This window comes from Solenopsis invicta, chromosome 2 (genome assembly GCF_016802725.1).
Source record: "Solenopsis invicta isolate M01_SB chromosome 2, UNIL_Sinv_3.0, whole genome shotgun sequence".
Classification (NCBI taxonomy): domain Eukaryota; kingdom Metazoa; phylum Arthropoda; class Insecta; order Hymenoptera; family Formicidae; genus Solenopsis; species Solenopsis invicta.
In genome coordinates this window covers 20002049-20029970 of record NC_052665.1, presented here as the reverse complement: position 1 = coordinate 20029970, position 27922 = coordinate 20002049, and the positions used below count along the sequence as shown (strand labels likewise).

At 36.1% G+C, this 27922-nt stretch overlaps 2 protein-coding genes and 1 pseudogene across 3 annotated transcripts in view; 2 read left to right on the top strand and 1 right to left on the bottom strand.

Moving 5' to 3' along the window:
- Window positions 1-13484, top strand: part of LOC105197698 — a 119201-nt gene extending 105717 nt beyond the window's left edge. The window contains exon 7 of one of the 2 annotated variants that reach the window (XM_039445734.1): window positions 11793-13484. In XM_039445734.1, the coding sequence (XP_039301668.1) occupies window positions 11793-11810 (18 nt within the window). In that variant the 3' untranslated portion in view covers window positions 11811-13484. Of the gene's footprint in view, window positions 1-6753; window positions 6887-11792 lie in introns of those variants that run through there. The other variant, XM_039445733.1, reaches the window with a different exon arrangement.
- LOC120356894 lies at window positions 6993-8190 on the bottom strand. The gene is made up of 2 exons (XM_039445742.1): window positions 7477-8190; window positions 6993-7387 (listed from the first exon to the last, which is right to left on the bottom strand). Exons 1-2 carry the CDS (start codon window positions 7864-7866, stop codon window positions 7016-7018), a joined length of 762 nt encoding a protein of 253 aa, XP_039301676.1. The 5' UTR covers window positions 7867-8190; the 3' UTR covers window positions 6993-7015.
- Window positions 13485-24786: 11302 nt separating the features above from the next.
- LOC120356925 lies at window positions 24787-27086 on the top strand (annotated as a pseudogene).
- Window positions 27087-27922: the final 836 nt, after the last annotated feature.

Sequence of the window (27922 nt, the reverse complement as noted above, 5' to 3'; positions counted from 1 at the left end):
GGGTTAGTTGTTACTGCACTGGGGTAACTTGTTACCAAAAGATATAAAGTTATTTGAAGAAAAAAAAACATTTTTTAATAAATCAAAACACGTGAATTATATTTATAATTAATATTTAATGAGCTAACGAGACAATCAGGTACATTAAAGCTAAACAACTAATATTTATATTTAATTATAATTATGTTAACAATCATAGAGTTTATAATAATTATAAACCACATTTAAAACTATATTTTATCTCATTTTTTTGTGACAAACATTTGTATTTATGATCAGTACTTTGAAATGATCTTTACGATTCTTCTAAATAATAAATTAAAAAATTTAATCTAAATAATAATAAAATAAAAAAATGATCAGCTTTTTAGGAAAACAATATTAAGATAATCTTTGTGATTCTTTACGTACCTAATTTAAATAATAATAAAATAAAAAAGTAATCAACTTTTTACTGTTTTTAACCTTTTATTTAGAAGATTCCTATCTTTTAGAAGAACAATAAAAAGTTAAATATTAAAAACTTAAAGAAAGCAGAAATAAGAACATTTTATTAAAATAAAAAATTTTTTAACTATGAAAACATGGCGCTACTGGATAGGAAAAACAAGAAAAAGAATTGACAGAACAAATGCAATAAATGTAACACTTGTAAAATATGCGCTATAAAAACAATTAGAAGTAAGTTACAGATTAAGCTTCTTTAACATTTAAATAACATTGTAAGTTATTATAATTTTCTAAGTTACTATTATACTTCACAACATTTGATTATTAGATAGATATTTAAATATCTAACAGCGTCAAGTTTTTGTAGTTTAAAAGTTTTTTATTTTAATAAAATTTTCTCATTTCTGCTTCCACTTTAATTCTTTGAGATTAAATGTTGTATATTCCATTAAAACTTTTTCTGTCTTTTGTTATATGTCCGCATCCTATAATAGAATCGATATAGACAACTGCACATATGCGACAGGGCAAATTTTTCCAGAGTAACAATGTACCCCAAATTACGGTAACAACTAGCCCCATTTGATACATGTAACATCTTGATACAATTTTTTGCTTACATATTAAAATGGACAAATAAACACTAGTGTATCATATTTCTGAATGTATATCCATCTACATAAACACAATAAATAATAGGAACTACCTTAAATAAGCGAAATAGACCAAAAAATTACGATGGACAAATATTTACTTACTTGATTTACGAGCATGTTTTTACACAGACCGCGGCGTAAATTGAGTTAAACGCTACTTGCGATATTACAATAGTTGCGTGCGTGCGTGCGTGCGTGCGTGCGTGCGTGCGTGCGTGCGTGCGTGCGTGGCGTGCGTGCGTGCGTGCGTGCGTGTGCGTGCGTGCGTGCGTGCGTGCGTGCGTGCGTGCGTGCGTGCGTGCGTGCGTGCGTGCGTGCGTGCGTGCGTGCGTGCGTGCGTGCGTGCGTGCGTGCGTGCGTGCGTGCGTCGTGCGTGCGTGCGTGCGTGCGTGCGTGCGTGCGTGCGTGCGTGCGTGCGTGCGTGCGTGCGTGCGTGCGTGCGTGCGTGCGTGCGTGCGTGTGCGTGCGTGCGTGCGTGCGTGCGTGCGTGCGTGTGCGTGCGTGCGTGCGTGCGTGCGTGCGTGCGTGCGTGCGTGCGTGCGTGCGTGCGTGCGTGCGTGCGTGCGTGCGTGCGTGCGTGCGTGCGTGCGTGCGTGCGTGCGTGCGTGCGTGCGTGCGTGCGTGCGTGCGTGTGTTTGATTACAGCTGTTTTGCTGCTCATCGTTCTCCCGCCGCGTAGTTTGTCAGCTCCGCTCCACCCGTCTATTGCCCGTCCGTCACTGCTTTCTTTCTATTGACGGGCGCTTATTTGCTAACTTTAACATCATATAACATGGAACAGAAGGCTCAGCTTAAAAAATGACTCAAGATTTTTTGACTTAAATTTGTGTCTTCTAACTCATGGTATATTCCAGGTCCTTTTGTTTTGTTACACCCTGTATTATCATTCTAACTAAGCTAAATAAAGTCTGCAATTTAATCCAAAAATAATGGGTATTTTTTGACTACACCTAATATATATATTAAGTGTAGTAAAAAAGTACCCATTATTTTTGCATTAAATTGCAAGCTTTATTTAGCATAGTTAGAATGATCCGTTTTAGATCAAATATGCACCGTTTTGTTTGATAACTTGTTGCCATTTTGATGGTAATTTTATTATGCCTCTCTCATAGCACGGTAAAAAAATTGGGACAGTTGATTTTTACAAGCTTCTTTTGAGGCAAATTTTTTACCAGCAGAATCATTCGCCATAGACGGGAACAGGTGATAATCACTTGGTGCTAGGTCCGGACTATAAGGTGAATGCATAAGAACCTCCCAACCAAGCTCCTGAAGCTTCTGGCGAGTCACTATCGATGTGTGTGGTCTAGTGTTGGAACACAATTCCTCTCCTATTGGCCAAAGCTGGCTGCTTCTGGGCGATTGCTTCTTTCAGACGGTCCAATTGTTGACAGTACAGATTTGAATTAAGAGTTTGGTCGTGGCAGCTCATAGTAAATGATTCCCTGCCAATCCTACCAAGCACACAGCCAAACCTTTATGACCGTCAATCCTGGCTTGGCCACTGTTTGCGCCGGCTCACCGCGATTTGACCACGACCGTTTTCGCTTGACGTTGTTGTAAATAACCCACTTTTCATCACCAGTAACTATCCGCTTCAGAAATAGGTTGCAATTCAGCAGCAATTCGCAGATGAAAATTCGGTCCATAAGGTTTTCTTGCGTTAACTCGTGTAGCACCCATACAGCGAGTTTCTTTTTGTATCTAGCTTTATTTAAGTGGTTAGGTTCCAAACGGCTTTTTGTGCAATGTTTAGCTCTTGGGCAATTGAAACATTACTTACATGACGGTCAGACTCGACGATTTTCATAATGGATTTTGTTTTATTAAACCTAATAAAAAACCTCTTCCGTATTGCTTAAAATATGAAAAATTAATTAATTAAGTATTGATTTCATTCTTTACGTAAAAAATGAATAAAAAGTTATCTGATTCCGTAGATTCATCTAACAATAAAAATTTAAAAAAAATAGAATTTGTTCAAAATTATTAATTTCTAATGTTACAATTATTACATAATTACATAAAATTAGTAATAATTGTACCGGTATTTTGAAATTGACATTTTTATTTACAAAATCAGGAGAATTAAACAAAATGGTAAGAAGATAAAAATTGTTTTGATACAAAAAATATGAAGACTTACATTTTTTTTTAACTAAATAAAATAAAAAAAGGTAAGGTTTTAGAGAAAGAAGCTTCCAAGTTCGATGGAAATTAAATTTACATTAAATTTACATACTCTAAAATTACATTAAAAGAGTATTGTGAAACTTAGAACGTATTTTTTTCAAACATTATTTTTCAAAGCGGTAGCCATAATAACTCAAAAATAATTTATTCGATTTATTTGAAATTTTAAAATAATATTTTTAATAACATTTGGCATCGAATTACAGAAACTATTTTTGACTTTTAATTTTTTTCTTAAGTTACAATGGAAAAAAAAAGAAATTTTTTAAGAAAATGCAGTTTTCGAATTTAAATACGTGCAGTTTTGCGGAAAATGAAATTTTAAGAATTTTTCTCCGTGATCCGAAAATGACAAAAAATTGCTTATTTTTTATTTTTACATAATTTATCAGGACTGAATTGTGACTATTATACATTTACGTGCATTAATTTAGAACACTATTATTATTTATCTATTTTTATATTTATTGTTACGGCCGTGAATGTTGTAAAGTGTAGATCGATTAAATGAAGAGACTGTTGCTCGTTAGCGACGTGTTGTTGTTATGTTCGGACTTTTGGTTTTGACAGTTCGTCTTGCCAATAAAGTCGTTCTTCGCCAATAAAAGCCTGTTCTTTTATTAGTGTGCGCGTGTGTTACTGAGGTGTGCGAGTGTGAGAGTACAAAGCGATTCACCCGGTTGTAACATTATTTTAATTTTATATCGTACTTTTCTTTATAAAAATGTATACATTTTTAAAACAAAAACATATTATTTATCTTATGTGTTTCTATTTTTTCTTTGAATAAAAGCTTTACATATTATTGAAAAATATTTTTCAATTAGCTAGTATCTTATAATCTTTTAAGTTACCAATGTTTGAAAATAAATTAATTTTTTGGTTCAAATGTTACGTGTCTCCTTAAGAGAAAAAATTCTGTTAACAATTATACAGCTGAGCTAAAATAATAAATTAGATAACATAATTTATAAACGCTTGTGATGTAAAGAGATGTTTTCAGATTTTAATAATGCACTTAGAAGCAAAATTAAAGATAACTAAATTTTTGCAGAAAAATAGTCAATCTTAAATTGTTGCAATTCTTAAAAAAAAATTACACAACAATCTTCATGAAGTCATTTAAAAGAGTAAAAACTTCCTACTTTTAGTTCCATAACATTATTTACCACAAAGATGTTTTTACTGAGAAACGGGGTGAAAAATTTAACAAAGATTTAAATCTCGAAAATTTTTCGAAATTAAACGACTCTACGGAGTTGTAAAAATGTTTTGTCGACTCAATTTAGCATTAATTTGAAAATTAAATCTTGCCCTTTAAAACGACTTGTTCAAAATTAATCTAAAATTTTTTTCTTTGTTTTATTACATTTTGAAAAATTTTTTCTAAAAATGTTAATTGTGCCGCCGGCATTAGCGTAACCCAAGATACACCACGAGGAGGTTGCACGGTCGGACTTGTATCTTGTTTCTGTGTGTTTGTGTGTGCAATTGTAGCCCTGAAAAGGACTGATTAAAAGCACTTTAATTTTATAACAGATGTTTAAAATGTAATCCTGCCGTTTGAATGCAAGCATTGACTCTGTGGATTGTGTAATGTGTAAGCTGAAGCATTTTTGGTGTAATACTTTCTATTGCACAATGAAGCTTTTCTTATAACTCTTTCAATGTCTCTTGATAATAAATATAACATTTTAAATAACCCCATAGAAAAAATCCAATGTGTTTAGATCAGGGGATCTTGCTGGCCAGGCGACTGGTCCACCTCTACCAATCCAAGAATTTGGAAATCCAAATAACGTCTCACACGCATATTATAGTGAGGAGATACTCTATCATGTTGAAACCACATACTTTGACATATATTTAACGGCAAATCCTCCAACAGTTTTGGTAAATCGTCCCGTAAAAATCGGCATAATCGTCACCTCTTACTCTATTCGGAAGAATATGTGATCCAATTATTTCATCTCCTATAATTCCAGCCGACATATTTAATTTCCATCAAACTTGGAAGCTTCTTTCTTTAATTACAAAGGGATTTTCTTCTGCCCAGTAATGCGTATTATGTGCATTGAGCAATCCTTCTCGAGTAAATAGTGACTCGGTGGAAAATAAAATTTTGGCACAAAATCTATTGTCTCTATTGTTTTGGAGTATTAGCCATCGACAAAATTCCAGACGTTCTACATCGCCTTCTCGAAGATGTTGTACTGATGTAAAATGGTATGGATGCATATGTTTACTTCTTAAAACACGATAAACTGTCGAGCGTGGCAAATTTAATTCATTAATGGAATGAATGCTTTTTCCTAGCTCTTCGATTCTTCCTATCCGCACAGACGTCACCCAGATGCGAATGTCATTAGAAGAGCAGAGTTTAGATTACGGGAAACAGGCAGCGTAATATTCCACGCCGAGACGCTGGACTTGGTCGAAATGTACGAATGGTTCATGTAGAAGAAGATACTATAGGAAAAATCGAAGAAGAGCCAGGAAGAAACATTTGTTCCATTTCTAATGAATTAAATGTGCCACGCTCGACAGTCCATCGCATTTTAAGAAGTAAACATATGCATCCATACAGCGTTTATGAATTATGTTATCTAATTTATTATTTTAGCTCAGCTGTATAATTGTTAACAGAATTTTTTCTCTTAAGGAAACACGTAACATTTAAACCAAAAAATTAATTTATTTTCAAACAATGGTAACTTAAAATATTATAAGATCTTAGCTAATTGAAAAATATTTTTTCGCGCGCGCGGGGGAGGGGATGGAGTGGGGGTGGAAAAAGGGTGGGGGTGGGGGGTGGAAAAGGTGGGGTGGGGGTGGACCTCGCTCCACGTAAAAAGTCCCCTGTATCATGTAAATTAAAATAACAATTAATTTGGCTGCAAAGCAGACATCTGTGGGGGAGGGTACGCTGGGGGTGGAGAAAGTGGGATGGGGATAGACCTCGCTCCACGTGGAAAGTGCTTTATATCATGTAAATTATGATAAAAGTTAATTTCACTGTAAAACAGACATCGGTAATTTCAACTTCCATGCAAAACAATTTTTTATTTAAAACTAAGATTCAGGTTGGGCTATTATAAGAAATATTGTACAGATTTCTAAATTTCAAAATTTTTATTTAACATTTTTTAAATAAATTATTAATATATAATAAATTTTTTATAATACCACTAAAATATTGCACAATACATTTGGGCACCTTACAGAGTGTAAGGAAAAACTAATAGATTTCTTAATGCAACACGGTATTTTGGAAAATAGAGTTAAGTGTAGTCAATGTAGTAGTGATGTAAATATCAATAAAGAAACGCTAATGTATCGATGTCAAAAACGATACACTGTTAAGGACAAACTTAAATAACGCATTAGCAAGCCGTGCTAGTGCTGGGTTGTTCGCCACTAGTTGCAGGCTTTTGCTCGGCTCTGGTTGCAGGCTCGCAGGTGGACAGCGGAGGATACATCTCAGCGATGACATCAAAGAAGGCTTCGATGCGTTCCAGTCGGCTATAGGCGCGTTTGAAAAGATATTCGGATAAATATCCCTCAAAATGTTCAGATTTTCTTCCAAACTTTGGGATATTTCCCCGAATCTCTCTCCAAACACGCTCTATATGCTGGGTGTGAGCACCTGTAAATATAAAAATGTATTAAAATATAAAATACAAAAATATTAATATAATATACTTAAGCAAAAATTAACGGTAGATATATTTTAAATATTTCTTACCCGTTTGAGGATCGACAAAGTTATACGAGTGGTTTACTGTCAGATGTTGGAAGCCTTCATGTTGTAAACAATCATAAGACTTCCAACAATCTGACACGATGGTGGTTCCTGGTAAAACCCACTCTTTTATACACTTTAAAAGTGTGTCCGTTGTGCGATCCTCCACTGGAACGACGAAAATCTTCTTTGTGTCTCGCTCGTATCCTCCGAAAATCCATTGGCCTTTGATGAGTCGACCCCGATTGTATTTACGTCGGCCAAGTTTTGTCTCGTCGATTTCTACAATGCGTCCTGGGCCACCAAGCTTCTCACTATGCTTATCAGCCCAGAACACACAAACCTGTAAGTAGAAATAATGTTATTATTTTATTTACTGTATTTTAACATATATGATATATATTTACTTAGTATATAAAAAATATTAATTACCTCGCGACAAAAATTGAACCAGTCCACAATTACAGGTTTCGACACGCCAGTTTCCTCCTGCGAGTCATCTTGACGTGGATGTCGCAGCATTAGAAAACATGCAACGATTTTACAAACAGTAACCACGTCAAGATTACTGCGATCAAACCAACTGCCTGCTTTCCCACTTTTATTAAATGTACAGCATTTGCTTAAACGTTTTTTATGTTTGTCCTTAACAGTGTATCGTTTTTGACATCGATACAGTAGCGTTTCTTTATTAATATTTACATCACTGCCACATTGACTACACTTAACTATATTTTTCAAAATACCGTGTTGAATTAAAAAATCTATTAATTTTTCCTTACACTCTGTAAGGTGTCCAAATTGAAACAACGTTAGTGGCATCGTAGATGTGGCAGGTACGTGCAGGTACTAGCTACTGTTTATTGACTGGATGTTGTATTTCATTTGTTTCTACGTTAAATTTACATTCAAATTTCGTGCACATTTCTATCACAAAGTTACTAAAACGCATGCGCATGCGGTCACCAGCATGCAAACGTGACCACAGCGCATGCTCAGTTCGCTACATAACGCCGAGATGACAGGTATCTTAGCCTGTGCAATCGCTAACTTTAACGATTGATATTTCGGTTCGCGGGTCAGAGCGACACTTTTTCTTGTCAGATTCTTTCATTTTGAGTGAAAACGCTTCGAATGAGCCTAATTTCGTCAAAATCGGAGGTGCAGTAGGTATTCTTAACAATTACCATAATTTATTAAATATTTTTATTAATTTTTTTTTAATAAAAAATTGCTTAATTTTATTATTATATATACCAGGTGTATGCATAAGTTTTTTCCGGTTTCACTAAGAGATGGCGCCAGCGAAAAGTACGCAGCGTATTAATTTGACACATACGTCATTTTGTTTGTCTGACTTAGAACTACAAACACACACAAGTTGAGTCCGCCAAAAACTAGCGTCTTTGTTTTATTGTTCAGTGATCATGTCGAGTTTTGTGCCTGAAAAACAACATTTGCGGCACGCATTGCTTTTTTTATTTAATCAAAAGAAAAAGGCTGTTGAAAGTCATCGTTTGCTGGTAGAAACATATGGTGAACACTCCATCGATAAGAACATGTGAGACATGGTTTCGACAATTTAAAAGTGGTGATTTCAATGTGAAAGACAATGAGCGCTTTGGTAGACCACAAAAATGCGAAGACGAGCAATTGCAGGAATTATTGGATGATGACCCAACTCAAACTCAATGGCAATTAACAGAAGCATTACATGTATCACAAGAAACAATTAGCAGACGTTTACGAGCAATGGGAAAGATCAATAAACTCGGTAAATGGGTCTCACACAATTTGAATGAACGTCAAATGGAAAATCGCAAAGTCACTTGTGATGCTGCTTCAACGCCACGAAAGGAAATCATTTTTGTATCGAATTGTGACGGGTGATGAAAAATGGATTTATTTTGAAAACCTGAAGCGAAAAAAATCGTAGCTTTCACCTGGCGAAGCCGGTCCATCAACACCAAGGCCAAATCGTTTCGGCAAAAAGACCATGCTCTGTGTCTGGTGGGACCAGAGCGGTATTGTGTATTATGAACTCTTGAAGCCCGGCAAAACCGTTAATACACAACGCTATCGCCAACAAATGATTAATTTAAACCACGCATTAATCGAAAGACGACCGGAATGGGCCAGAAGACATGGCAAAGTGATTTTGTTACACGACAATGCGCCGTGTCACACAGCAAAACCAGTGAAAGACACCTTAAAATCTCTTGGATGGGATATCCTTCCGCACCCGCCATACTCCTCAGATCTGGCGCCATCTGACTATCACCTCTTCGCATCAATGGGGCTCGCACTCGCAGAGCAGCACTTCAGCAATTTCGAGGAAGTTAGAAAATGGTTCGACAAATGGTTTGCCGCAAAAGACAAGCAGTTTTTCTGGCATGGTATTCATAAATTACCTGAAAAATGGGCGAAATGTGTAGAAGCTGATGGCCAATATTTTGAACAAACAAAAATTAATTTCCCTTGATTACGTGTTTTTTTTTACCAAAAAACCGGAAAAAACTTATGCATACACCTGATAAGTACATCATTATTCATTAATTTAAAAAATAATAAAAATAATGCAATTATAAAATGTAATAACAAAAGGCTTAAAAAAGAAATTTGATGCTGCGAAGATTCGAACCCGGTCCGCCGCGGAAGGAAAAATGTAACGCTAGCACTTATCCTTCTCAGCCATGACGCTCTTTTGAATAGTGGTTCAAGATTCTAGTACCTAACGTACAAACGTCCCAATGTTAAACTTTAATTGCAATTTTCTTAAAAAGTAAAGTCCATTCACGCTAACTTTTTTACACTTTTAATATACGAGGTGTGATCAAAAAGTAGGTTTCATTTTTATAAAAAAATATTCATTTATTCATCCAAAATTATGTTATCCCCTTCAAAATAATCCTCCTCTGATACAATGCATTTGTGCCAGCGTTTTTTCCAGTCGTCAAAACATTTCTGAAATGCACTTTCGGGTATTGTCTTGAGCTCCTCCAGCGATGCAGCCTTAATCTCTTCAATCGTCGCAAATCTTCGTCCTTTCATAGGCCTTTTCAATTTTGGGAAGAGGAAAAAGTCGCAGGGGTCCAAGTCTGGTGAATACGGTGGCTGAGGCATGATGATAGTATTGTTTTTGGCCAAAAAAGTACTCACTAGTAACGACGTGTGCGCAGGTGCATTATCATGGTGCAGAATCCATGAATTTTCTTTCCACACTTCCGGACGTTTTTTTCTTATTGATTCACGCAAACGCCGCATAACCTCAAGGTAATACTCCTTGTTTACCGTACGACCTTGTGATAGGAATTCTTGATGCACAACGCCATGGTAATCAAAGAAAACTGTGAGCAAAACCTTCATATTCGAACGAACTTGGCGTGCCTTTTTCGGTCTTGGCTCTCCTGGGCTCTTCCACTGGGATGATTGGGCTTTGGTTTCGACGTCATAACCATATACCCATGTTTCATCACCAGTTATAACCCTTTTGAGCAGATCAGGATCGTCATTGACGTCGTTCAACATGTCTTGAGCGATGTTCATGCGACGCTGCTTCTGATCAAAATTAAGCAGTTTTGGAACGAATTTCGCTGACACACGTGTCATACCCAAAACATCCGTTAAAATTGATTGGCATGAGCCAAACGATATGTTAAGATCATCAGCTATTTCTCTAATCGTGATTCGACGATTTTTCAACACAATTTCTTTCACTTCTTGAACATTTTCGTCGGTTTTTGACGTGCTGGGGCGTCCAGAGCGAGGTTCATCGTTAACATTTTCTCGGCCCTCTTAGAATAACTTATACCATTTATAAACATTTTTTTTGCTCAAAGTTGACTCACCATACGTCACTGTCAACATTTCAAGAGTTTTTGAACACTTAATACCATTTTTTACACAAAAATTAATACAAACTCTCTGTTCCATTATTTTCAACAGCAAAAAATCGCCGAGCACGCAAACACGAGTCTAACCTTTATGCCTCTCACATAAAAACAACACATGTTATATAGTCAAAACTGTGAACATATGATCGTGACGAGTGTACCAACACAAAAAAAAAAAAATTTTTGAAATTAGAGTGTACAGAGCGCGCGAAATTCAAAAAGTCACCTTACTTTTTGATCACACCTCGTACTTGTTTCCCCTTTTCGAATGAGCTATGAATCATCTCGTTTGGCATTTTACAGTTCTTGTCTACTCCTTGTGAGTCGAAAAGTCTTGTACCACTTTGCAATCCTTGCAAAAGTTAACAAATTATAAATTAATAAAAATTCCGAATTAGTCCCGCCCACCGGCAAATCTAAGCGTGCGATCGAGATTGCCAAGCGCGCAAGGCGAGGTGTTAACTGCTTGCTCTAGAGCGGGAGCCTAGCGTTCGTTTTTGCGTAGCCGTTGCCACTTTCCGCAACAAGCAGTAAACACCCCGCCTTGTACGCTTGGCAATCTCGATCGCACGCTTAGATTCGCCTGTGGGCGGGACTAATTTGGAATTTTTATTAATTTATAACTCGTTAACTTTTGCAAGAATCGCAAAGTGGTACAAGACTTTTCGATTCAATTTGATTTATTCTACCTACATGCGACAGATTTATTATCAATTGCCAAACATCCTGTATATACATGTATGAATAAAAGTTATGTGATTTTCTTTTACTTTTTTAAGATGGAAAACTTTTTTAAGAATAAAATAATTGTTATAAGTTTATTTATTTAATTTACAAAAACTGTTATTGTTTCAGACTTCAGAGGGATACTAATTGTGAGTAGCTGCACATACTTCAGAGGATAAACTGAGCACAAAAAATTTTTTATAGTAATAATGCTGAAAGATTTACAAATTTTATTCCATTTATTCTGTTAAATTAAAATCTATATCATTTATTTTTAAATCGTTAAAAACACGAGAATTACATTCCAAAGATCTTTCCGTTTATAAAAGAAACACAAAGAGAAAGAGTTAAAACGTTTGCCCCTAGAATACTTAAAGGCTTTTCGGGATGTAAGCTAAAAAATTCAATTTACTGTTTTTTAAATTCTGTACTTTTGTTTTATATTTTGTATATACAAACTAATGTTCAACATTAAAAATTAATTATTATTTATTATGCGTCATATCTTTTCGTCTAAAAAGAAACGAAAAGTTTATATCTAAATAGAAATGATAGTGTATGTTGCATTTTCTCTCTCTTTCTCTTCAATTCACAAAAGAAAAATATCTGCATGTTTGTATGTCTGCAATTTTTAATGTAACTTGATATATTTGATATATAGTTTAGCTATATAATAATATTTTAAGGGTAATACAAAAGTGCTGAACAATATATTTTAAATACATAACATAATTTATGTTGCTAGTAAGTCATCTATAGCTCATCTATTTGTGTTTTTACGTGTAATTATTGTGATTGTATTCTTATGTGTAATTGTGTGGAATATACTGAGAAGAAGATTTATGTCATTTTTTGCTTTCCGTATTTAATGTGAAGAAAGCAGGAAATCTTTTTTGTAATATTAATCATTGAGATTGCAAATAATTTCATTAAGAATATATCTCAACAAAGTATATTCTCGATAGTGTTAAGTATATTTGAATTAAGGAGGTAGTCTACTCTTGAGAGCCAAATTTAAAGGTAATTTTGGAAATTTTTATGAATATATAAATTATTAAGATACACCTAAAAAATGATAAATGTTTATAAAGTCTATACACTGTAGATATAAAAAAAGTTTCTCTTTCGTTTTTTGCAAAGTAGTACACAATGACACCGAAGTTAAGCCCAAAGTAAAAAAAACGGAGTTTCTTGCGAGAGAGAAGTAATAATCGACATAAAGGAATTACGAGCAGTTACGTGACTATGTTAAAGCATTCCGGTATTTTTCGGATATATTTAATCCTCAGCTAACACACTATGTTAGATCCGATATTTTGTCACACATGGGTGTACATACATCACCCGACCATTTTCAATTGCATATATCTCGGTACGTAATGCATAAAATTTGAACAATTTTTTAAATTGATACTCTAAAAGGTCAAAAATAAAAGTAAATAAATGCGAAAATCAAGAAGTTGAATATATTCTAAATATTCAGAAAGAGCGAACAATTTATGAATATCAAGCATTTTTGTAAACAGGCCAGGTGAACGATACTTGGTGAAGGTCTAAGAAAGATTTGAATAGAAAAATTTCTATCTGCCTGAACCCTTTTTAGTCCAAAATTTGTACCCGATTGAGCCAATTTTATACCAAATAAATCCATAAAAAAAGATTCGCATCCGATTGAATCCGTCGTAATTCAAAATCGGCGGAAAGATTCCAGTCCGATTAAATCCAATCTAAACCGGATGCCTAATGAAAATAGGTATTAAATCATTATATAATCCTAATAAACAAAACAATATTTTTGTAATATTTTAAGAAACATTTTTCGCAACAAAAAAATTTCCGAGAACAGAATTTTTCTCTGAAATTTTTTTTCGGATGTTTCCAAGCAATCACCCATTCGGGTCGTAACCGTGGCGAATGATGCTTGATCTCTGCGACGGCTGCGAACAGATCATCCCTAGTGATGATCTGTGAATTCAATGTGCTAATACATGCATATAACTGATAGATGAGGTCAATATATGTTATCAAAAAAATAAAACATGTATAAAGCGTATTATTTATACAAATAAATTTAAAATTATATATATTCTGGAATTAATTGTATTAAAGGCATGGATTGAACAAATTAGTAAGTTTGTTTCGGATTTATTCTGATTAAACCTCAAGAAATCGCACGGGGGACTGAAAAACTTTGTCCGAACAAGTCTTGGATTCGTTTTGATTAGACTCACGGATTGAAAAGGATTGAAAGTTCTTTCTTTCTTTGGATGAGCTTTGAAATTATTCGAATTGGATGCACAGATTAAAGAATTTTGAAGGTTTGTTTCGCATTTATTCGACTGAACCTTGAGAAACAGCACGGATTAAGAAGAATTGAAAACCTCGTTCTGACAAACCTCGAATTCATTTGCATTGAACTCACGGATTAAAAAGAATTGAATGACTGTTTCGGATTGATGTCCGATTTATTCGGATTAAAATTGGAGAGGACGTACAGATTGAAATTGTTTTCCTGGTTGTATTATGGATTCAATCGGAAAGAAATTAGAGTTGGTGAACGGATTGAAAAGGGTTACAAATTTGATTCGAATGATCTCGATTTAGAACGGACACAGATTTCGGAACGGTTCATAAAAGTTTGTATTAAATTCCTATCTGAAACTTCTACTAGTGTGCTGTGTCAGCTGAAAGTTAATAATGTTCAATTTATATTTGTTGCGGTTCACATCACTTCGACTAATTTCGTGATAAATCGAAAGTTTATGTTTGAGAAAATTGCATTTTTCCACTCTTACTTAATAAAGGTTGATATCAGTCTTATCTACGAAAAATTTTATTAAAATCCGTTATTAATCAATGCTTCGATACCTCAAATCGTATTATTACATAATTTTTTATTAATTTCTTTTTTTTGCAAATTCTAATTAATTTTTACATTATATATTTTAAAAATTGTTAAAAAATATTGAAATCAGATCACAAATGTAAAATTGCGCTTGTAAAAAAGAAATACTCAAGTATCCATAGATTCCAGTAATCTTTATTACTTATTATTATTATTATTTGTTGTTCAATATTAAACAAGGGAGTATTGTCTTTTTTAAATAAAACATGCGCGCGTTTTAACAAAATATAAAACATTTATAAAAAGTGAGCGTTTTTTCACTTTACTAAGACAAATATTCTAATTAATGACCAAGTAAGATCTATGAAAGAAATGGATGAGATTTAAATCAATAAAACTTGGCTTTTAATGGAAATTCTTATTGTAGAAAAGCTCGATCATTTTATCAACAGAAAATTATTGCTAATAATTTTGTAATGTTATACATATTCATTAAATAATAGATATATCGCTACGTATAAATGTATATGTTAGTAACTGTTCGATTTTGTTTTGTAGTTAGTAACCTATGTTTGTTCCGATTAGTGATTGGAATTGCAATATGACTACTTCAAGCAAATTGTCAAGTATTTAAAGGTGAATAAATTGATGAAGTGATAAATAAATTTGCGACTTTTATAAAAATTTATCTGGAAATGAGAAAAATGCAATTCTCGATAAGAAAAAGTAATTTTGTGAAAGTATTATTACAAAAATGTAATACATCTTATAATAAATGTGTCCATTATTTTTCAATGAAGACAGTGCAATTATATACTGTATGGACTTTTTTAACGTTAAAAAGCCACAAAACAAGCTAATATAAAAATAAACTAAAATGTAACAATAACATAAGATTATTTTTTGAAGCAAATAAAAAAACCACATTATTTCATGCTATTTTATCTAATCGGTCACTATTTTGAAACATATGTTTTTTGGTACATATTAATGACCACTACATATATTTTATTTTCAACTAGCCATGTAGTACAATTGCATTTACTGTTAACTTCTTCTACGTCTAAATAATATAAGTAATCACTTTTATCACTATTTTTAATAAAATATGTAATTTAAATACACACATTAATTGACGTAAGTGCGTCATGAATTTCGCATATCTTATAAGCTAACGTTGTACACACGACATGCCTTGAATGACAACACGCTCACATTTAATACGCTTCAATTATTAAAATAAAATATAAAACTGATAAAAACGCATATAAACATGTACTATTTTGAAATTAGAAGATTATCAAGTTAATACTGGCAAAATGTATTGCAAAATTTTTTTGCAATTCCAATAAATATATGTGTCTGGTCACTAATTAGGGCATGGTTACTAATTGAGATTCACCTTACGTCCCTGCCAAAAATTGCCCCAAGTTCTCTTTCTGAATTTTATAGGTAAAACGTAAAGTCCTATATATATATATATATAAAGAGAAAAGCGACATCGAACCCCCACCACAACCTCTAATATTGTATTGAATTTCCCCATCACTTCCAAGCATTGCCATATTGTGACCGCTCTAATGTCATCAAACACCATTTAATATATAAACATACTCTGTCACTTGAAATACTCTGATACTTTTGAAACGGTTATGCCGGGTCTACAATGAGTCGGTAGTCTGTAGTCGGTAATCTTATCGTAGTCTTAAGCCATGATCGGTGAGTCGGAAGAGAGTCGGAAGAGTAATCGCTGAGTCTGATCGGTGAATCGGTGAAGTTGGCCAACAGCCAACTTCTAAGACTTACGACTTAAGACTGACCAATCAAACGCTTATGTTTGAAAGTAATGGCAACCATGGCAACGCGCAAACTTACACAAGTCACAGCATGTGAGTTAACTTCCATCCTGACGATTCTTACAATTATGAGATCAACGCAATTAATAAAATGAATCTTGACGATTTGGAAATAATAAAAATTGAACCAATAGTCACCGGTATAAACAGTCAAAACGTATACTTTCCACAGCTTGCTTTCTTCCTATTGGTTGAGCCGAGCGACTCGCTTTACGACTAACGACTCATTGTAGATGCGAAAAATTGAAAAGTAAACGACTTAGGTTAAGATTTAAGACTTAAGACTTCAGACTTACGACTACTTCAGACTACCGACTCATTGTAGACCCGGCTTTACACAAACATGTAAATGACGTATTATAACCACGTTTGTCTTTTCATTCAGCTTCAATCGTGGATGATCTAAACTGTTTTGCGTAGTATGCTATCAGCGCTATCGTTTTATCCTTATTCTACGTCTAATGATCGATAAAGATAGAATGACGGAATAGCGCCGATAGCGCGCTTCCCGAATGCAGCTCTAATGGTTAAATGTCATTCTGCAAACAGCTGTGGTCACAATATGGGTGCATTCATTTACGTAGCAGTTAGCGCAGCCACAGCTCTTTCATCTGTTAGTCACGTGACTTAAGTTTGCCGAATAGATGTCTACGTGAATAGTTGCTCGGGTCAGATATCTGCCAATAGAAAATCTTGTTGTCAATTAGTAAAATTTTAATTGAGTCAATTAAGAAGTATTTGCAATGTGTAAGCAAAACAAATATTTTTAATACAAATTTATATTCAAATAATTAAATATAATAAAATTGGTAAATTATATAAAAAAAATATTTTTATTAAAATTATTAAATTTTAATAATATAAGCGATGAATAATTTAAAAATATTTTATCTTTAAGTTTTATTTAACAGTTAGTATTTTAATTCTTTGTAAATTATATTTTTAAACATATTTCATTTAAAAATTTCAATTTTTAAATGAAATATGTTTAAAAATATAATTTACAAAGAATTAAAATACTAACTGTTAAATAAAACTTAAAGATAAAAATTTCAATTTTTAGAAAAATTTCAATTTTTAGAAATTACAGTAAAAATCATATTAACTATATGGATTGTGTTATGACAAATTTACAAAAATAAATCCCAAAAATAAATCCCAAAACACAATAAAATTTTACATAAAATTTATAATTTTATGTGTCCATGTTTAATCTAAATTCATGAAATGTGTTTTAGGATAATTTGATTGTAAAAATTTAAGGGTAGATTCTTAAAAGTATGTACTTTTATAAAATACAGTAAAAAAATCGATTGTTTTGACACTCTCCAAAGGGTCCTGCCCCCTAAATTAATATAATCACTGTTTCTTACTTATCGTTCCTCCTCCTTCTACGTCTGCGTAGAAAATTTCGGTTTTATGCTTCGTCCAGTACTATATGTCGATAGTTAAGAGGATGCTAAAGTAACAGAAGAACTTCCTCGACGTCGGTCCTACAGATCACTGTAGATTATTTTTCGAGCAAGACCAGGCTATTGCTCTTTGTCCATTGCATAGATCTGTCTTTGTTTTTTGATTATTTCGCCATCTGCGAAAAGTCCTATCAACTACTGTTGGGCTCCATATTGCTCTGTTTATGACAGTTCAGCTTCGCTGAGCGAAATATGCGCGTGGTAAAAGCACATTAGCGTATCTTTTTTGTTAGGCGTTCAATCGTAATTTTGCAAGGTCAGTGTTATTTGTGCATGTTTTCTGAACAGTGCTCTACTATCATTTTGTACGCACGAGCTACACAACTTCTGTATTAAGGTAAAGTTAACCTCAGGTGAAGGCTATACGAGTGAATTTTTAATGATTTATTAAATTTTTGTTCGATTTTCTTATAAAATTGACCTGAACACCCTTTCTTTTTACGCGTATTTCAATTCTAAAAAAAGTTTTTGTGATTCTGTAAAGCCAATCCAAAGATATTTAATGCACTGTAAATGTCGGTAATTCGTGGTACTTTAGCATCCTCTTAAGATAGTCAAATATAAGAATCGATTATAAATACCGATCATAATCATTTCTCTGATTAAGCTTGTATCGCGAATACAGTCAAATGATAATCAAGATATTACTTGTTGCAATAGTTGTATTGTTCCCATATTTTTGAGTTATTAAGAATAATTAGTATCAACTTAATGAAGAAGATGATGATGATGACTAAGGCCGGCATTCATTGTCGATTCTATTTCAAGACCGTAGTTCTCTGCTTAGTTAAAAACATCTTAAAACGATCTCAAATATAAAAATCAATTATAAATATCGGTTTGACAATAAGATGGAAGTTGTGTTGTTAGTCTGAAAAGACGCGGATATTTCTTAATAAGTAGACTTGTAATTTTCATCTAAACCTCGATAATTAATATCGCATAGATATTTTTAATAACAGCAGTTTGAAAAAATATTTCGAATTTTTTTCATTTTTTTTCTCTTATGGCTTTTCCAAACATAGAAAAGAGTCAACTTAGATTATTGATTGAGGTTTAAATGATAATAACATGTTTTACAAATGTAATTATAAAAATAAAAGTCAATCGGACTAACAATTTTTTTGAAATCGTGATTACCATGTTCAAAAATATGGTTTTAAAAAAACGCGTTTAAAGTTTTATGAAACGTGTTTTTTTCTATATGTAAAAATTTTTCGACTCGTCATTAGTCAAGTATATTTTTAAGACCACTAGCTTTAAAAAAATATATTTAAAAAAATCGTTTTTTTTTTAGCTCTGAAGAGTAGACTACCCTCTACTAAATTCTACTAATAGCATCACGTGTAAATATGATGTACAAAAAAAAACGTCTCAATATTCAAAACTTGTGAAATAATAGATGTATATAACACTATTCAAGACATGTTCGACTTTTGTTTGATTATGGAAGAGGAACTTTTACTTCATTTACTCGAATAGTCATCAATTTTATATATGCTTATTCGTTAATTAATCTCTAGAGGACCGTGAAAGAATGGCATCATCTTTTACATAAATTGATGCAATGACATAGTCGGCAAAATTCTAAGTTTAAAACTGTAAAACTGTCGTTCTCAAACATGCCGGTCCTCGAAAAATTAACTATTAAAGAAAAGAAGAAGACAAATATTGCTTTTTTTTAGTTCAATAAAACTGTTTGATTCTAGCTTTGGTGCTAGTATACTAATAAAAAAATAAAATGATTATATTAATAATGCCAAAGTTAGTTGTGGACGAAACAATATATGTTACAGTTAACACCAGCTAACAATAACGTAACATAAATGTATTATAATTTCACATTCACCAACGCAAAATAACAATGTTACGTACAACATATGTTATATTACATTTATACTGTTGTAAAATTGTAACAATAATATTATGTTAATTGGCTGGTGTTTATTGAGATATTAATCGAGCGGTTTCACGTAAAATACTAACATGTTCTAACTTTCACGATTAACTATAAGTTTCTATCAACGGGACCAAAGGTGACATTTTACTTTTACATATTGTACAACGAATTTAGAATTGTAAAGCATTAAATTGCTGCGTTAAACGCAAGATAGTCTTAAATCTGGTCAATTGAGTTACGTATTGAAATGATTGGGCTAAAAAACATAGATTTATTTATTAATGTTATCTGAAACATTAAACAATTTATTTTCCTTATAAACATTGTATTAATATAACAAAAATAATTATATTTAAGATGCAAAAGTACAGGGGATAGACAAAATAATGTAAACACCTGACACATACAATACTTAATTATTTTAGTAATACGTAATTGAATCATCTCAATCTCAATGTTTAAAGGGATGCTAAATCTAAAGCTGAACTTCCTCAACATTGGTATTGCAGTTCTTTTTTTTTTAGTGCAAGTCAAGCGGCACCAATCGCGCGCAGGGCGAAGGATAAGGGAAATAGCGCTAAGGCCAGGCGAGCAAGCTAATATTCTTTGTACAACGCACTTATGAATACATCATCTGCTCTTGCTTAAAGTTAATTAATAAAGTACCGCAAACTCTTTTCCATTTTGGCTTCAAGCGCGTCTATTCCAAACTCATGTATTTTTATAAACATATTTTGTGAGAGAAAATAAAGCCATAAATTATGTAAATCAATTTTTTTATTTGTAATCAGTTATTTCCCCCATAGCAAAACACATCAGCCTGATGCTGCTCACTAATGATGTTTTTATGACACAACAATATATCATTGCAACACATGAACATAAGAATATAAGGACAGAGCATTGGGATGCGAGGAGGAAGCCACTGCGGGACGTTGCGATGAAGTAAAGTGTGCCTAAGTCTAATTGGCCGTTACCGTGCGCGTGTGCAAGTGTTGACAGATGTATGAAAAATCGTGGAGGATTAATCCAACTTTCCCATGATGTGATATTAATTGCTCGTAAATATGAAACCGAAATTAAAAAATATCATGGCCACTATTTAACAAATAAAATTTTAACAAATTTTATAGCAACTGATGTGGACTTCCGTTTTCGGAGCAAGTGGAGATAGAAGCGAGTATCGGTGTGTATTATAGAAGGCAGAGAGTAAGTGGAGTGAGAGAGTTGGAGGAGTGAAGTGGATGAGAAGACAGTGCGAGTGGAGTAGAGTAGTGGAGTGAACGGGGTACGAACGGTGTGGGTGATTGAGAGAAAGAGAGAGAGAGAAAACCTGAAAGAGCGTGAGAGGTTAGGAAGTGTGGTGAGCACGAGGAGAGTGAAGAGAAGTGGGAGGCAAGAGGGGAAGAGAAGAAGAGCGCGAACGTACAGGCGCGGAGTAGGAAAGAGTGTAGAGTGGCGCGCGAGGCGTTGCGGCAGGAAGAGAAAGGCGCGTACGCAACAGCAGAAAGTACGAGGCGGAATAGAGAGGAAACTCGGAGCGAAAAGCGTAGGAAAGTGACAAGAAGAAGGAAAGGTAAAGTAGGAAGATGAAGAAAGAGGGAACGGGGGCAGGGAGGAGCGGCAGGGGGGAAGGGAACGTACGAGGAGTGTAGGTGTATTAGATCTGTGAAAAAGGAAGAGAGAATTGGAGGAGAATGGAGAAGAGGAGGAGATAGGACAAACAGGAAGGGAGAAAAAGCTGGAGATGTTTAGCAAAAGTAAAAAGACGCCAAGATCGCCGTGTAAGGAGGCAGAGGGGCTAATAATGATGGGGATAGTAAAGAAATGGATGGAAGAGCTCAAGGGAAAATGGGAGAGAATGGAAGAGAGAATGGAAGATAGGATGACAGTATTAATGGTGGAATTGGAGAATATGAGAAAGAGGGAGAAAGAGAGGATGGAAAAGAAAATAGGAGAGTTGGAGAAAAAATGAGAGAAAGGACAGGGGAAGGGGGGGAGGAGGGAAAAGATAAAGGAGCTAGAGAGAAGAATGAAAAGATTGGAATGCGGGGGAGGGGAGAAGAGAGGAAGAAAAGATACAGGAAGGGCGGAGATAGAAGAAAGGGTGAAAAAATTGGAAAGAACAGGGGAAAGGGAAGAGAGATTGAAGAGGAGAAGAAACGTAGTGGTGAAAGGCGTTAAGGGGGGAGAACTTGGGGGGGGAGAATTAGGGAAATATTTAGACAGATAGGAATGGAGGTAAAAGTGGAGGAAGTGAGAGAAGTGAGGGCGGGAAGAGGAGACTAGGGTGGCCTGGTGATGGTTAGGCTAGGGTCGGAAGACGACAAAAAAAAAATTATGAGGAAAAAGAGAGAGCTGAAAGGGGGAGATATTTGGATAGGAGATGATCTAACGTGGAAGGAAAGGCAGGTGGAAGTTTAGAGGGATAGTAAAAGCAGAAGAAAGGAAAAGAGCAAAGGTTTGGATAGGAGAGAATAAAGCATTGGTAAATGGAGAATGGTGGTTATGGGATGAAGAAGAGGAAGGGATAAGAAAGGGGTGGGGAAAGAAGGGAATGGAAAAAAGAAAAAAATGCGGGAGAAGGGAGAGAAATGGCATAGGAAGGGGTGGCAAGGGGATAGGAGAAGGGGAGATAAAGGGATGGCATTGGAAGAGAGATGCGGGAGAGAAAAGGAGAGAAGAGGATGATGGGAGGAGTAAAGCAATGAAAGTGGTGTTTTGGAATATGGCGGGGTTAGGAAACAAGGACGTGGAGTTTTGGAAAGATATTGCGGAATAGGATATAGTAATTTTATTGAAGACGTGGTTAGAGAAAAGAGGGTGGGAGCAAATAAAGGAGAAAGGAGGGTCTGCCGGGGGGATATAGGTTGGAAGCGCAATTGGCAGGGAGAAGGAATAAGAAAGGGAGGGCGATGGGGGATGTTGATGGGGATAAGGAAAGAGATAGAGGTAATAGGAGTGGGAAACGGAGAGTTAATGGAGAGTTCGATGGTAGGAAAAGTACGATTAGGAGAGGAAATATAGAGAATAGTGGGGGTTTATAGTAATGGGGACTTAAAAGAAAAATGGGAGATAATCGAAAATTGGGCAGAGGAAAAGGAGGAGTACGAACAATAATAGGAGGGGATTTCAATGCGAGAACCGGGGAAATGGGAGGATGGTGGGAGAGGAGAAATGAGAGAGGAGAAGAAGAGAGGAGAAGATCGAAAGACAAAAAGGTGAATGCGGAGGGAAGATTTTTAATAAGTAAGCTGGAAGAGGTGGGATGGTACATATTTAATGGTTGTAGGAAGAGAGATGAAGAAAGGGAATAGACATATTCAGGAGGACGGGGAGACTTGGTTCTGGACTATAATGGGGGGGATGAGGTTTGGGATAGAGTGGTAAAAGTGAAGGTAAAGGACAGGGTGGAATCGGACTATTTTTTGCTGGTGGTAGAGATTAATGAAAGGGGGGAGGTGAAGAGGAGAAAGGGGAGGGGGAAGAGGAAATGGAGGTGGACAAAAGAAGGAAAAAGAATTTGGGGAGAGAATGGAGGAGATATGGGAGAAGAAGAAAGACCGAGTCAGTATGGACTGGGAGGAATTAAAGGAGGAGGTACAGGGGAACAGAAGAAGGATGAGAGAGGCAAGAAAGGAGGATGGTAGGACTTGGAATGCAAGGAGAGTAAAAAATGGGTGAGAAAAGAGCTGAGGGAGTGGAGGAAAAAGGGGGAGGGGGGAGAAGTATAGGGAAGCAAAAAGAGAGCACAATAAATTGTGTCAGAGGAAGAAAGAGAGAAGTGGACAGAAGTAGCAAAAAGGTCGAGAACAAGGGGACAGGTGTGGGAGGTGATAAATAGAGAAAGAAGGAGAAAAAGAAATGTGAATGAGGGGATCGGGATGGAGGAATGGGTAGAGTACTTTAAGGGACTGTTGGGAGGAGTGGAAAAGAGAGTAGTGAGAGAGACAAGAAGAAAAAAGAAGGAAAAAGAAAGAAACGAAGAGGAGCTCTCAAGGGAGGAGATAAGGAGGGCGATAGGAAGGGTAAGAGAGAGGAAGGCAGCAGGGGGAACGAGATAGGTGTGGAGGTATGGAGGAGAAAGACTAGAGGAAGCTATATGGAAGATATGCAATAGAGTATGGAAGGGTGAGGAGTGGATCGAAAACTGGAGTGAGGGTATGATAGTCCCGATAAGGAAGAAGAGGGAGGGGAAAACGGTGGAGGACTATAGGGGAATGACGCTGATGCCGTCATTATATAAGATCTACGCAACAATAGTAGCAGATAGGGTGGAGGGGGAAGTTGAAGAGGGAAATAAAGTGCCACAGAATCAAGCGGAGTTTAGGAAAGGAATGGGGACAATATATATGTATGTGCTGAACTATTTGGTGAACAGGCAGCTAAGCAAGGAGAGAGGCAATTGGAGGCCTTTTTTGTTGACTTGAAAGCCGCGTTTGATTCTGTGGACAGAGAAGTGTTGGGAAGAGAGAGGGAAATTAGCGAGGGGATGGTATGGAGGTGTGAGAAAATGATAAAGGAGACTAAAAGCAGAGTGGAAGAGAAAATAAGCGAGATTTTTTGGACGGGGAGGGGGATTAAACAAGGGTGCCTATTAAGTCCAGGGCTATTTAATTTAGTGACAGCGGACTTGGTAGAAAACATGAGAAAGGGACTATGGGAAGGGGTAAGGGTGGGGGGGGAGAAGGTTTATACGTTAGCATATGCTGATGACATAGTTCTGTTGGCTGAGGATGAGGATGGGATGAGGACAATGATGGCAAGGTTGGAAAGATATATGAGGAGAAAGGGGTTGGTGGTGAATGGGAAAAAATCAAAAATAATGAGATTTGTAAAGGAAGGGAGGAGAAGGAAAAAGATAAGGTGGAGATGGGAGGGGATAGAGGTGGAGAAAATTAGAAGTTATAAGTACTTAGGGTACATATTCCAGAGAAACGGGGAGCAAGTGAGGGACAGGGTAAAGAAGGGAATAGCAGCAATGGGGTATAGGAAAGAGAAAGTTTGAAAGGGATTGAGGGAAGCGTGTATGGATGTTTGACACTATGATATGGACGGTGATGGCATATGGGGCGGAAGTGTGGGGTTGGAGGGAAAGGGAGCAAATGGAAAGAGTTCAAAAAAGTTACTTAAAGTGGTTGCTAGGGGTAAGTTGGAGGACACCGGGATACATGATCAGGGAGGAGCTACAATGGGAGAAATTGAGAACGAGGGCGGGCAGAAGGGCATGGGGATTCGAGGAGAGGCTGGCGGAGGGAGGGGAAGTGAACTAGCAAGGAGATGTTGGGAGGAAATAAGGGGGAGAATAAAGAAGGGGGGAAAGTTTTCGAAGTGAGAGAAGGAGAAAAAAAAATTTTTTGAGGAAAAAGGTGCGGGGATGATAGAAATGGAGGAGAGAAGAAAAGAGGGAAAATTTAACTTTAGGGAAGTGGAGGAGAAGGACAGACAAGAGCAAAGGAGGGAAAGATCTTCCACAAAATTGTTAGATCGAGGTAAAACAAATGGTATAAGAAGGTGAAGGGAAAAGGGATTCTGGGGAGAAAGGATTCTGGGATATCTGAAGAAAGGTTGGGCGGAAAGCAGATGGGCAAGGATAGCAAAGTATAGAATGGAAGAGGGGGTAAGAGAGGGGGTATAGAGGGAAAGAGGAAGATAGACTATGTAAGCTGTGTGGAAGAGAAGTAGAGACGTGGGAACATGTGTGGGAGGAATGTGATAGCTGGGGAGCAAAGGGGACATGGGAAGAGTGGGTGGAGGAAGTATTGAGCGAGGGGGGAAGGGGAAGGAATAGGTGTTGAAATTAGAGAGTTTCAGGGAAGGAGGTGGATTGATGACAGGGATAATAGGGGGGGGGGGAGAGAAAGAGAAAGAGAGAAAGAGAGGGAGTGAGTGAGTGAGTGAGTGAATGAGTGCTGCCTAGGAGGGGAATGAAAGTGTAAATATGTAAATATGTAGATTTGATTAAGGAGGAAAGATAGAGGCACGAAACTGGCGACGAAAACGAAGGTCCCGTGTGTGTGTAAAGCAAGCGATAGGTTAAGATAGGATGAGATTATGATAGGTTTAAGAATAGAGTATAAGTTTAGCGTATAAGATTAGAGTTAAGTATATAGTGAGAAAGATTTGTAACCTGGAAAGAAACGAATAAATCAATTACTACTACTACTACTTATAGCAACTGATGTTTTTAAGAATCTGACAGAACACGTTCGCGATTATTCAATATGTATATTTATATACATTAATTTATCTGAAGTTGACTTAGACACAGTCGCCCTTCGCATTTCAGCATCACCCCTTGCCTATCTTCTGAGCTTATGCGCTGTCTCTATATTCCTATGTCCATGTTGCAACATTACGAGGGCGGTCCGATAAGTACTTAGCCTCACCGCCCGATGGTGCCAGTATCGCAAAAAAGATTTACTATCGTGTAGTACATTCTCGTAGACGGCTACTGTCAAAATTTCAGCCGAATCAGACTCGTAGTTTTGTTTTGACCGCGTGTGGAAGCGGGCATGTCCGCGGATTTTAGAAAAATGGAAAAAGAGCAATATCGGTCGATGATTCGATTTTTGTTTTTGGAAGAGAAATCGCGCAGCGAAATCAAAGAGCGCTTGGATGCTGTGTACGGTGACTTTTCTCCTTTGATGGCAACCGTCAAAAATTGGTTTAACGAGTTTCAACGTGGTCGCACGTCGGTTTTTGATGAACCACGTCCAGGTGCCCCGAAAATGGTACGGAGGATAACGTGACAAAAATCCACGATCTCGTATTGGCAGACCGCCGATTGAAGGTGCGCGCGATAGCTGAAACAGGCATCTCAAAAGACCGCGTGGGTCATATCCTGCATAAAATTTTGGGCATGAGAAAGCTGTCGGCGCAATAGGTGCCGCGTTTGCTCACTCTGGACAACAAGCGCAACCGTGAGACCACTTCAGAGCAGTGTTTGACGCTGTTTAAGCGCAATCTGAAGGAGTTTCTGCGTCGTTTCGTGACCGTCGACGAAACATGGATCCACTGGTACACACCAGAAACCAAGGAACAGTCGAAACAGTGGACTTCACCCGGCGAACGTGCTCCGAAGAAGGCGAAGACTGTCCTATCGGCCGGAAAGGTGATGGCCACCGTTTTCTGGGATTCACAAGATGTGATCTATATCGACTACCTAGAGAAGGACAAAACGGTCACAGGGCTCTACTATGCCAAATTATTGGGCCGATTCGACGCCGAATTGCAGAAAAAACGGCCCCATTTGGCAAAGAAAAAAGTGCTCTTCTACCATGACAACGCACCGGCTCACACCTCCGCCGTCGCCACGGCCAAATTGGTCAAATTGCACTACGAACTGCTGTCCCATCCACCGTATTCTCCAGATTTTGCCCCGTGCGACTTTTTTTTGTTTCCAAACTTGAAAAAGTCACTCGCCGGGCAGAAATTTGAGTCGAATAAGGAGGTCATCGCCGCCACGGAGGCCTACTTTGCAGACCTCAAGAAAACGTATTTTTCAGATGGGTTAAAAAAGTTGGAGCATCGCTGGGTCAAGTGTATCGAGCTAAAAGGAGACTATGTTGAGAAATAAATCGCCACTTTTCCAAAATTTTCATTTTTCTTTTGTAGGCTAAGTACTTATTGGACTGCCCTCGTACATTAAATTTTTTGCTATTGAGGATATGAAAAAAAAAATATGTACAAATGCTTAATTTATGTATTCTTTAGTCTAATATGGGCTTATTTGTCGTTAAAATTTTAGTGCATAAAGATACATGTAAGTATAATGAAAATAGAAATAGAGGTGAAGAGGGTAATATGGCACACATTTTCATTTTATTGAATAACTTTGTTCATAATTAATATTTTTTATTAAAACTTGAACGATTACATTTGTTTGAGTGTTGTTTGACAGATTCTAGACTCAAAGTAATGAAATATTTATTATTTAAGACGTAATTTATAAAAATCTAATGCACTGCGTAATCGGTAGAAGAAAAAAAGTAGTTGTACATACACAAGCGGTCATTAATGCCTTCCCTAAAGAGGTTAGGCGCGTTCCAGACACACATCGCATCTAGATATTCCACCATGCATGATTGTGAAAACTGATTAATCTGACAAATCAGACTTAACAATCGTGCGTGATAAACACCTACATGCGACGCGTGTGTCTGGAATGCGCATAATCTTTTTAA